The sequence below is a fragment of the Echeneis naucrates genome, chromosome 9 (assembly GCF_900963305.1).
Source record: "Echeneis naucrates chromosome 9, fEcheNa1.1, whole genome shotgun sequence".
In the NCBI taxonomy this organism is placed as follows: domain Eukaryota; kingdom Metazoa; phylum Chordata; class Actinopteri; order Carangiformes; family Echeneidae; genus Echeneis; species Echeneis naucrates.
This window is the reverse complement of record NC_042519.1, coordinates 23509747-23521890: the sequence shown is the minus strand read 5'-3', so window position 1 is coordinate 23521890 and position 12144 is coordinate 23509747. Positions and strand designations below refer to the sequence as shown.

At 45.0% G+C, this 12144-nt stretch overlaps 1 protein-coding gene across 1 annotated transcript; it reads right to left on the bottom strand.

Moving 5' to 3' along the window:
- Nucleotides 1–6957: 6957 nt before the first annotated feature.
- On the bottom strand, nucleotides 6958–11178 carry tor2a (torsin family 2, member A). The gene is made up of 5 exons (XM_029511176.1): nucleotides 11009–11178; nucleotides 9393–9658; nucleotides 9060–9235; nucleotides 8767–8894; nucleotides 6958–8498 (listed from the first exon to the last, which is right to left on the bottom strand). Exons 1-5 carry the CDS (start codon nucleotides 11127–11129, stop codon nucleotides 8254–8256), a joined length of 936 nt encoding a protein of 311 aa, XP_029367036.1. The 5' UTR covers nucleotides 11130–11178; the 3' UTR covers nucleotides 6958–8253.
- Nucleotides 11179–12144: the final 966 nt, after the last annotated feature.

Here is a 12144-nt window from a genome sequence, read left to right as displayed (position 1 = left end):
CATTGAAATGTATTTCTGTTGGTTTTAATTCCATTTTTGTCGAGCTGCTTGCAGAAGGACGGTAAAGTGTTTGCTGTCTGAAAAGAGCTTCAGCAGAGTTAGAAAACCAAACCCACAGTTTGACTTTGGCCTCCTCGGGCTTTGGGACTGGGGTCTGTTTGATTTTCACACCACAGCGTCACCTGGACCCGGCTGCGTTGGGTCCACTCAGACCAATTTGCTGCTGTAATCCGCTCTCAGCGTGTTGCCCGAGGAGCCGGGCAGCTGTGGGAAGGAGCTCAGCCTCACAACAGTGGATTAAAACCTCGGGGAGGTGTGTGTGCTCAGGCCCTGAAACACCACCCAAGTCGGGGAGGAAAACACACCAGTTGTCTGTTGACCAAGTGTCGCTGAACGCCTCATTGTGACTCAGGAAACTCTTCTCATGAGTTTGGTTTCATTTAAATATACTCAGTTCTGAGTGCTCTTCTAAAATATAAGATATAAAGAAATACAAAAAAGAGTGAAGCGTCTAAAATGAACTGAAGTTTGGAGCTTTTCATCTTTTCGTAGTTTCTCACATTCAGAGAAAATGTGAAAGGTTCTGAGGTCAAAAACTGTTTACGAGCTGTTAAGTCTTTTTTTCAGTCCAGAAAAATAATGATTAGAATAATTCTGTTGCCTGCTTTTAATTTGAGGTCTCTGTCCAAATATATATCTGCAAAAATACACATTTACAGGTTCAGTTCTTACCTTTGACTCAAACCTGCATTTTATTCTCCAATTTTTCTGGTTTTTGAGCCTTTAAAATTTAATTCGCAGCAACCAGTTCAAACAAAATGCCCCCTTTTATTTTGAAAAGCCTGAGGGTGTAGTACTACAAATAAATACAACAATTAAAGAGAACATCATGACCAAAAAGGCAAAATTTAGTTTGATATAAATGCATTTTTTTCTGTTGGTCAGCTCATCTCTATCCTGAGTCTCCTTTTATTTTTCGTTTCCTCATCATTTCATCATTTTGACAGGTTTAAATTAATATTATTTAAACAGAAGAACTGGAACTCAGATGTTTTCGCTGATATTTGACCTCCTCTGTGATAAAAGATGTGGAAAAAAATCAACAAATGAGTTTATTTCAGATGTTTTCCTCCCCAAATGTGTCCAGATGAACTCTTCAGGAACAGGAAGTCCTTCAGGTTCTCCCTGCGGCTGCAGGAATTGATCAGTATAGACAGTGATATCGATGAGAACGATATCTGGAGGAAACAATTAGGAGGGCGGTGTGATGGCCAGACGGATCGTTACAGACGTTTAACCTCGCTGCCATCTGCTGATGGAGTCCAGAGCGCCAACGCTCGTCTTCTTCTGTAGACGTTTTAAAAAACGACGCGGCCTCGTTCACAAAGCCGTCTGAGTGAACCCGAAATGTTCCACATCCATCTGAGTCAGGTCAGAGGTTGTTGTGTCTGCTGGGGGGGCCGAAGATTAATGTTAAAACGCTTTAAAACACTTCCACTTCCGGGTTGGGCCTCCATGTTGGACGGCGTCGAGCAGCTGTTGTCCTGCTGCGTGCTGCTCCGGGTCACCCACTTCCTCCTTCATGCCCCCCTCATCACCAACACCACCTCCACGGTCACATGATCCAGGTTGTGATTCACACACACACACACACACACACACGTCGCCGCAGAGTAAAAAGGAGGGACGGTGGAGATGAAGGGAGGGGACCGGATGTGGGCGGAGGAAGAGGAGGTATGGAAGCATCACAGGGGTGACGTCACATCACGACCTCCTTCCCAGCATCCCTCCCTCCTTTTTTCCCATCACACACACTCACACACACTCACACACACTCACACACACACAGACACTCCAGCAACAGCAGCATCAGAATCTGGAAGGTCCATCTCTGGAAATGACTTCCTGTCTGCACCAAGACACGTGACGACTTTTTTAGTAATACGCAAAGAAGCCATTTGTGTGTGTGTGTGTGTGTGTGTGTGTGTGTGTGTGTGTGTTTGTGTGTGTGTGATGGTACAATTGGAGGCGAATCCCCAGCAACGATGAAACGGGTTAATGTTTTGGCGTTGGGGGTGTGAGAGGGACTGCAGCTGTCCATATGATGTGATGTCTCCACGCCCCCAGCGCGCTTTCACCCTCCCCCACCTCCACACACACACACACACACACACACCCCAAATAACATCATCATCACGACCCATCACCTCCTGCAAAATGTCAGCGTCGCTCTGTTCGCCAGCCACTGATTTATGTTGCAAAGATGAAGGCTGACGGCCATGTTTGGCCCTCAGAACACCACATCTAACAAATGGCTACTTTACGACCCCCCGCCCCCCCATAACACACACACACACACGTGATACTGGATAGACACATGACTAAAATGTGGTTACGTGCTCCTTCTCGCCGCCATTTTTCCCTCAGACGACCGGGACATCTGCGCCCGTCTCTGACTGAGCCGCCATCGCCACCTTCACCTCCATCGCCCATCACCCCCCTGTTGGTACCAAACAGCGGCTGGTCCCCCCTCCCACCACCACACTGCACCACTGTTCCTCCCCAGCTGCAGACACACAGCTGTGGAGGCGCGCTGACATCACCGCCTCCTCCCGCCCAATCAGAGGCCTTATTTATTTTAAGCAACACTAACTGCCTGACCACAGAGGCGGACATGTTGGGCTTTCAACGGGAACTTTCCACGTCCATGTTGATGGAATAGAGACGCTTTGATAAACAACAGAAAAAAAACTGGAATCTTACAGAAAAATCTGTTTTTGGTCGGCTCCAAACTGGACCGGACCTCAGTTTGAGCTAATAATCCAGTTTGTAGCCTTTAACTCCAAAAGTCTCACCAAACACCTTAAATTTCCACCTTAAGGAATCCGCCCATTGTTATATTCCCCCTCAGCTGAGACCTGAACCGCCAGTTTCCCTCCTTCAGGACGCGGCGTACGGAGGATCTTAAAGCTCAGGTCGAACATGAATCTGGGGGCATGTTGGGCCCCGAAGAATCCACCTTTTTCACGACGAGGGAGCTTTCAAAAGATTTACATAAAGATCACATTCACTTTCATTTCTGCCAAAAACTGACGGAGCAGCCAACAGACATCCGAAACTGAACCCGGGGATCGAACCACCAACCTGTCAGTGGACCACCCACTGACCCCCCGAGCCAAAGCTGCTGAGGAAACCTTTGGAAAGTATCTGACTGACTTTAAAGGATTTTTTAAGATTAGTAGAAAACTTTAAAGGTTTAAAGGTGTTTGGTGTTGAATGTTCAACGTCCTGATGAAGAATCAACATCTAGTGATTAATGACATTTATTCTAAACTTTATTTATTTATTATTTATTCTAAATAAATGTGTTCATTCAGACAACGATCTCTGGAAGTGACATCAGGTATAAAAGTTTCATGAATAAAAGGAGAAAAAATATTTCACAGCACATTTTGAAGTGACCTTTTTTTTATTCAAATAATTCAACTTCCATCCTTCAAATAAATAAAAACTGCTGGCTCACAACAGGCGTTGTGTGTTTACCTGAAAGTTCAGGTCGACGGTGTCAGCTGTGATCTGCCCCCAGCTGGGGCTGATAATCCTGATGAGAGGTTTTAAATGGAAGCTGTTGGCTCTGAGAGCTGCTCTGTGTTTCCTGGTTTTTGGCCGTTTTGACGTTTTTATTTTTAAGCTGTCCTTCAGTGACTCACACTGTTTTATTTATTTGTTTTGTTGCTCCGTTTCTGGAGTTTGTTGTGTCTCAGAACTCTTTCTCAGTTTTTTTTTTTGTTTTGTCTTCTCTTTTTATTTTTGAGGAAACGTAAGAAGCTCCGTAGTGGACGATCAGCTGTGTGAGCTGAGGTTGTGGCTCTTCCTGTCCTCAGACGTCAAAGATCTGAAGCAGAGCAGCTGCAGAGCTGCCGCCGCTTGTCCTGCTCGCCGTTATTATCATAATAAGTGGTGGGAACAGAACGGCTCATCAATCAGGAGTGTTGGGAAAGTGACCAAAGACTCAGGAAGGCCGTTTGAGCAGCAGGCCCACCGGGGTCAGCCGGGCCGCCCTGTGTGTGTGTGTGTTGTCATTAATCACGCCACGTTTGAAGAGTGAGAGGCGTCACGGCGTTTGTCTTCCCCCTGCTCCTCCTCCCTCACGGCCGGTGGCCTTCGCACCCCATCTGACCACCACCCAGAGGCCAAGGTCAACCTGCTGCCCCCCCCAACTTCATCTCCCATCAGCCCCTTCCAGCAGTCACCCTCCCTCCCCCCAGCTCGCCTCACATTCCCCCCGCCGCGTCCCCTTTGTCCACCTGTTGTCCTGGAGACTTGATTGCCACTGAGACCACCCCTCCTGTGTGTGTGTGTGTGTGTGTGTGTGAGAGTGTGTGTCAGAGGTCAGAACAGAAGCTAAAATGACAGATAATCCTCTATAACACTGATCAGGCCATGACACTATGGAGGCCGCTCAGAGACACACAAAAAAATCACAACACTGCAACACACTGTCGCATGACGGATTTGATTCAACGCAGTTCATATTTTCTAATTTATTTCCAAAAAATTCAGAAAATGTTTTGTTGCCACTCAAACATTACGAGCAGATAAATACCAAACAGCAGAAGTTTCTGATTTTAATCACACGTGCACTCTGAGGTGCTGCAAACAAACATGAATCAGAATAAAGTTTAAATGAATCTGAGTATAAATTTAAAGAATGAGCACAACTGCTGACCAGATAAAGACAGAAACTTCAGATCAGCCTCAGAAAGACCAAACACATGAGAGGAACTTTTCTCTGGAGAAGAAGGAAACATTCAGAGTCTGAACTGATCAGACTGAATCACTTTTTTTAAAAGGAACAAAACGAAGGGAGAAAAGTTTTAATGTGGCTCTAAAATGGTTCAACTGTCATCAATATTTTCATGGTGTGATGTTGCTGCTGAAGGAATGCTAAGCTAACAGCTAAAGGCCTCGTGCACACGTGTGTCAGAAGAACGCCTCCTCACGAGAGTTGCTCCCCTCTTCCTGCCTGTAGTGATTTCCCCTCCGGCCCGTCCCCCGTCCTCGCCCTGCCGGGGGACGGCCAGCTGCAGGAATTCGAGGCGAGGGTCCGTCCCAACGTCCCAAATGACTGCACACACAAAAAAGGATTTAACTCTTTGTCACAATTGTCCCTCACACTCTGGCCTGCGAGGAAAGAAACAGCACAAGACTCCTTAAACTGCCCCCACCCCCTCCCTCCCGTCACCCTCAACCCTGACCCACCCCCTCATTGTATCCAGCTCCCCCCTCGCCTGCCCCTACCTTTCTCCTGACCCCGGCCGCCGGCATAAAAGACCCATCAGAAGTATCGCTGGCCACATTTACAAGTGAAAGAGGCCCAATAATGGAGCGGTTAGGGAGAAGAATGAGGAGACAGAGGGGCACTCACAGATGTGGAGGTGGGTGGGGAGGGGGGGAGGAAGGAGCAGCGTCCCATTGTTGCCCCCCCACCCCCCAACCTCAGCCATCCGGGGATGGAGGGGGAGGAAGAGGGGAGGGCTGGGAAGGGGTGAGGAGGTAAAGTAGGAGGAGGTGAGGAAGGAAAGAGGAGGAAAGGAGTGAGGAAGGGGGAGAGGGGAAATAAATAAAATGGCCTCTCTCCTGGGGAGCGTGTGAAAACGGGCTCAGAGGTCATAAGGTGTGTGTGTGTGTGTTGTGGTCATCCATGGCATTATTATACGTGTGTGTTTGATGGTGATACAGCAGCTGGGGCGAGGAGGCCTCTAATCTGACCTTCGGCCCCCTCCTCTTCCTCACGCCGCCTGCGTGGTGGCGGCTGAGGGTGGGGTGGGGTTAATGAAGTCATCACGCCAGGATGGCGGTGAGATGTGGCACGTATAGGAGGCGATGAGGCACCGCCAAGGAGGAAGACGACGTTCCTAAAACGTCAAGTCAGCCAGGGCGGGAAAATGGGCACAGGGAGACGTTGAGGGGCGTGGCCTCCAGCAGGTGATGTGAGAAAAGGATTTTCATTTTGTCCTGTTTTTGTTTTAATTTCACATTTTGAGCTGGAACGTCTGCCGTCTGTCAGCACGGCTGAAAACACACCTGTTACCTGCACAGGTGATGTCATCCCACAAACACAGCAGCTCCACCGCCACCTGAGGTGACACACTGAAAACGCACAACCGCTCAGCCGACAGAGTCCGACTTGGAGATGGGAAGCGTCAGATTAGCAGCTGGACACCAACTTCCCCTCAAAAAAAAAAAAAAAAAAAGCAGCAGAGGATGATGGGAATTTTGGGTGTTCTGTGAAAATCCCAAAACTGAAAGTATGCTGATGATGTTACTGGATTATTGTTATTAACATTTTTACACTTTTGGTCTCTGTAGAAGTTCAATGAGTTAATATTTTGGCTTTTGGCAGAAGGTAGTCCAAGAGCCAAGATTATATTTGAAGGATTTATGCTAAGCTAACGTAGGCGGCGAAACGACCATCCACCAAAGTCTCAGCAATAAGATATTTAAAATATGTTGAATGGAGGCTTTTTGTTGAATGTAACTTCGTATTTGTGTCCAAAATCAGATCAGTTACAATCACAAATAATAATATGAAGGAAAATCTTGTCCAACAAGAGAAACGTCCTCACAAGCAACAATGAAGACACAAACAGGACACACGCACACACAGAATACTAAAGACTTGTGACAGCTGTTCATATCTGATGGAGAAACTCTTCATTTCCTGTTGGGGGTGGCGGCGCTACGTCTCCAGCTTCCTGGTCAGAGCTCAGCTGGAGGTGGAGGGAAAACAACCAACAGCAATATTTCATTAACGCTGTTCAGGAGCTCACTTTAAATCTGCTGTGATGTTATTTTTTTTTTTTAATGGGAGGATTTTCATGAATGTGGACAGAAACCTGAAGGTGGAAAACAAACCGACTGCACAGAGAAACTCTTCTTCATGCATCACATTAAAGAAACAGTGATGACTGAGTTTTATTCTGACTTACTCTGTAAAAACAACATGACATACAATAAAATCTTTGCTGAATAATCATTAATTAGTGGCAATAAACATTTTTTATTGACTTAATATACAATATTGACAATTATCACACAATGTTGATCATCTGGTACATTTTTGTTCACTGCAAAAAACAGAAAGTGCATTTTCAATTTTAAGACAAACATGGATGATGATATGGTTTATGACCAAAAACACAACAACAAAACAAAAAGAAAGCCTTCAGAATCTGTTTTAGAGATTTTTTTGGGGAAAAAATTAAATAAAGACAAAAACCAAAATAAAACAAGGAAGTACCGATGTAACAACTTTAAATATAAATTTAAAAACATTTCTGGTAATATAGTAAAAGGTGCCCCTGATGTCTGGTCTGCAGTGCCACCTGCTGACCGAACCTGGTACATTGTCTGCTTTTTAGTTTTCTGTTCCTTTTGGCACCTTCAGAGCTCTAAAGCTGAACTTTTACTTTAATTTCCAAATCAGCCTGCAGAAGTAAACATAAATATGGCCATCTTCAAAATAAAGTCACTGATTAAAAGGACCGATGTTTGTCTAGTCACTCGTTTTAGTCACTTTGCAACGTTCTTCACCAGAAGCTAAAAAGGTTTTTCACCTGACAACCAAAACAGCAGCAATCTAATCAGCTCAGCCGGCGTCCATGACACGGAGCAGTGAACACTGCTGGATTTAGTCGTCATGAGCAGAAAACACTTTGTTTTGGTGCTGCTCAGTTCAAACACAAACATTAAAGACAAACTAAAGTTGAGCGTCCAGATCAAGACTGAAGACCGGACAAGGCAGGAAACAGATGAGCAAGGCACCAGAAGTTGTGCTGGAGTCCTTCAGAAGTTTCCAGCTGTGACTGGATGACTGGATGAGTGTGAGAGGAAACCAGAATAAGACAAGGAACTACAATAAAGTCATCAAGTCATGCCTGGACCCAGACACCAAACTACCAGCTCCAGTCTTCACCTGAGAGGAGGGTCTGTGTTTGAGCCCGGCCGGACTGGCTTGTAGCTCAGACATCGATCCAAGCTCACTTCTCCTGTACAACTCAACCCTGCTTTGAGTTCAGGGTGTTGGGAGTTCGGTTCCATTTCATCCCAAGTGCAAGAAAATTCCTAAACGGAGCCTTTGTGTGTCTCCAGACCTCCATGATCACCGTCTGGTTCATTTTCATGGACTCACCTCAGTCGAAGTTTCCCTTTCAGTCCTTACAGAATAAAATTCTAAAAACACTCCTCAGGTCAGAGGAAGAAGTTGATCTTGGCCGGGACGGCCTTACAGCCCGTAGTGGAGAAGTACTGTCCCTGGATGGGGCTGTAGATCATGTTGCCACCCACCGCCTCCACCACGTCGCTGCGGCCACAGCTGCCCTGCTGGCAGAGCTGCGAGTGGACGCAGCGCTCGACGTGGCGCCGGCTCAGCGGCAGGAAGGGCACAAAGCAGGTGACCAGATTCTGCTGGATGATCCTGGACTGGAAGAAACCGCCTGGAGAGAGAAACTCACTTCAGTCCTTCAGATATTACAGCGCTCATCAGGGAATGTTCTGCTTAACGCTTCTGTTATTTTGGGGGCTTTAAGAGGAAACATGCAGGACAGGAAGTTGAGAGACCAGTGACCAACCAGCCATCAGTTACTGATGAACCATTTAACATCTAATCTGTCTGTGCTGACATCCACAGACTGAAACTAATCTGTTTACGTCCTGTGAGAGGACGAAGCACAAAGAGCTTAGAACACACTGTGTGAGACCTACTCGTGTTGTTGTTATAAAGCGTCTGTTCGATGTCTTTCTGCAAGTCGGCCAGCTTGATCTCTTCTCTGTCCCGTCCAGCCTGCCGGTTCTCCAGAGCCGCTTTGTTGATCACCTCCTCTCCAGCGGTGCTGCAGGAGAAACACAAACATTCAGACCCGCTTAAGTCCGATCTCCACAGACAGCCCACTGTGGACAGTCACACAAAACCTCAGGACAGCTGAGGCTGTGTGTCCATAGAGACATCTTTTATTCAGCTGCACGTTCAGTGTTGTCAAAAAGCAAGTTCATTTTACCTGATGAAGATGTAGATGGCCTTGCGGTAGTTGGTGCGGAAGACAACATGGGAAGGACCCAGGAAAGGCTCCAGGACGTCAATGAGGCCTGGAGGCATCTTCTCCATCTCGTCAAAGATGAAGATGGAGCGAGCACACTCCGTCAGGTTCCCCTGTACCCAGCTCTTCAACTCCTCCTGAAAACCAAAGACAACGTTCAACATGTCTCAGTCTTTTTAACGTCTCCTTACACACGGGCTTTGTTTGACACAAACCGACAATTGTTCCTCATTTCTGCATCATCTTATTAATGGAGAACGTGAACACATGGCGCCACAGTAACCGCAAACTTACCTGGTACTTTTTGACCTGTTGGGGAACGGGGAAGTGCAGCGTGGGAATAAACTGGTGGACGTATGGGCTGTTCATGGCTGAGCCGTACAGATGATTTGCCAGCATGGAGCTGACCAGTGTCTTTCCTGTCCCAGAGGAGCCATGAAAGGACAGAACCAGGGGGCGATCGGGGCTTTTATTCTCAAGGAACCTTCCCACTTCCTCTGACACAATGTCCTGGGCCAGATGTTGTCCATAGACATTCTTGTAGAGGTCCCACTCCAAGTCTGGGTAAAAAAAAAAAACAGGAAATAAAGACACCCCTGATGTTAATATGACTTAATATGACTGAATATAATAGTTTTGGAAGCTGGATCAGGTACTGCGGCTGAAGGCTTCCTTCAGTCAAAACCACGTCCAGGTTTAAATGATTCTACAGAACAAGTTGTCCAATCAGTCACAGTTCATTCAAACTGTACTTTGTGTGATTGGAAACACACACACTGATGTTGATCTGAGATCAGAACGTTGATTTCATTCAGTGGTTGAATCCCCTTTAGAAACCAGGACTCTTATTAAAAGTCATTATGTTTTGAATTGGATCTTCAACAGTATTTAGAAATCCTGCAGGTGTCATCTTCAGCACCATCAATAACATTATTACATTATCATAAACATTATTTTAGTGCACGGCTGTCTCCACCAGAGGTCAGTCACATACAGGACGGGAAACATTTTGGGTTCAGTGATGCAGGTAATTTATTCAGGACCTGGCTTCAAGAAAGATGCAACAAAAGGCAGCCAGCGACTTTCCTGCAGTCAAGTTCCCATAAATATGGTTGAATGCTGGACCTTTCTGCCATAAATCAAAATACGATCCTGCACTTTTTTGCTGGTTTATATTGTAGACAACGGGTTTAATTGAGATAAATTCTCCACCCTTGTTTTGTACTCTGAAGATGCCCCACCTGCCACTCTACTAAATCTTCAACTTCTTGTTTTTAGGACTGACCAATAAGCTGCTACTTACATGAGTGATGCTTTTAACTCTACATTATAACTAATGTCAATATTTGTGAGCAACAACATTATTAGAAACAGAAAAGTTGCAGGTTTCCCCTTAATGATGGAAAGGGGAAAATAAAGTCAAGCTGATAGAATTATCTAAAGGTTGATGTGACAACACTCATCTCAGTGCTACAAATGGGGAACAACAAAACTTGAAGATGGGAGTTTTAATTTGGTGTTCCTTCCATCTCCTTGTCATAAAAGTCTGATGGTGTTTGAATGATCCCATCAGTCTAAACAGGAGTTGTAAAGGGTCAGAGGAGTCCTTAGACTAAAACAGGCTGCTAACAGTGTCAGCTTTCAGTTTCAGGACGACTCTTTGGGATTTAAGGAAAGTCAGCTGCAGGAAACTGTTAGCAAAGTGACGTTAGCTGTTATGCTAGTTAGCATAGCGACCAGCTAACAGCCTGAATCAGCCCTGCTTTTATTCAGACAGATAACAGTTCCTGCACACGGACAGAGTTTCTCACATGTGTTGTCTTTACTCTGGATACCGTTTATAAACTCCTCAGACCTCACAGCTGTCCTGTCCAGCTAGCTGGCTAACGAGAAGCAGTTAGCCGCCTTACCTCGGATGTTCGGCCTGAATTCGCAGTCACAGCTCTGTAAAATGTTGCAGTAAAACTTCTCAAAAACGCAAGAAACCTGATAAAAGAGGGATAAAACCAGCAAAAACTTGACGAGCCACATTTTTGGGGGGCTGCTGACTCGCTGGCAGACAGGAAGAGCAACCGGGCCGTCTCCGGACGAAGACCGGCTAAGTTGTAGTTTTTTCGCTCCCAGAAAGACGCTGAGGACAGCGGGACTGATCGAGGCGGGAAACTACATTTCCCAGAAAGCCCAGCGCACGGGGGTGGAGCGTGACACGTTGGAGGACCAGATCACAGTCCAGCTCCGAGATGATGAAAACTATTCAATCAATTATTTTACCAATAAAATCTAAAATAAATGACAAAAAGGTCAAACATTATGATTGAAGGTAAAAAAAAAACTTGTATTTTATTCGTTTTTCTTACTGATTGATGTTTCTTTTTGTTAATTTGTGTTTTCTTCTGACTTCTTATGATAAAGGATTAAAAGTAGTTGCTATAATTTTTTTGTTCAACAGTTATATATGTATTCGTAAAATATTAACATATATACTTATATCAGATTCAATTACACATATATACATGCATATTACTGAGGTGTAATCACAACAATTCAGAAGAAAGCACAAAATAACAAAATGAAAACAAGAAATAACAAAAATGAGCAACATACACACATTAAGTTCTGGCTGTTGTTTGAGGGGTTTAATACAGATGACATTTGTATATTTTCTCAAAACTATTTATGAGTTAAAGAATTTGTTTATATATCTTCTGTTCAGCCATTTTTATTGATAAACCAACATTTTTTCCGTTTGTTTGAAAATCTCTCACTTGAAATAATTCCAAATGTGCTTCTGAATGCTTTCTTTTACTTGTTTAACAGAAAGTTTTGGATGGTGGAATGCAGCCAAGAACTTTTGCTTCATCCGTCATATGTATTTTTCATGCATTTTCATCTTGGGATGTGAAAACACTGGACATTAAGCGTGAGCAAGTCTTTGTCATGACCTGCATTTGGGAAAGGTTGTGTTATATTTTCCGTTCCTTGACATCATTTGAGGTGACAACATGTTGCATCAAAACACGTCAACACAAATGTCTTCAGTCTCTTT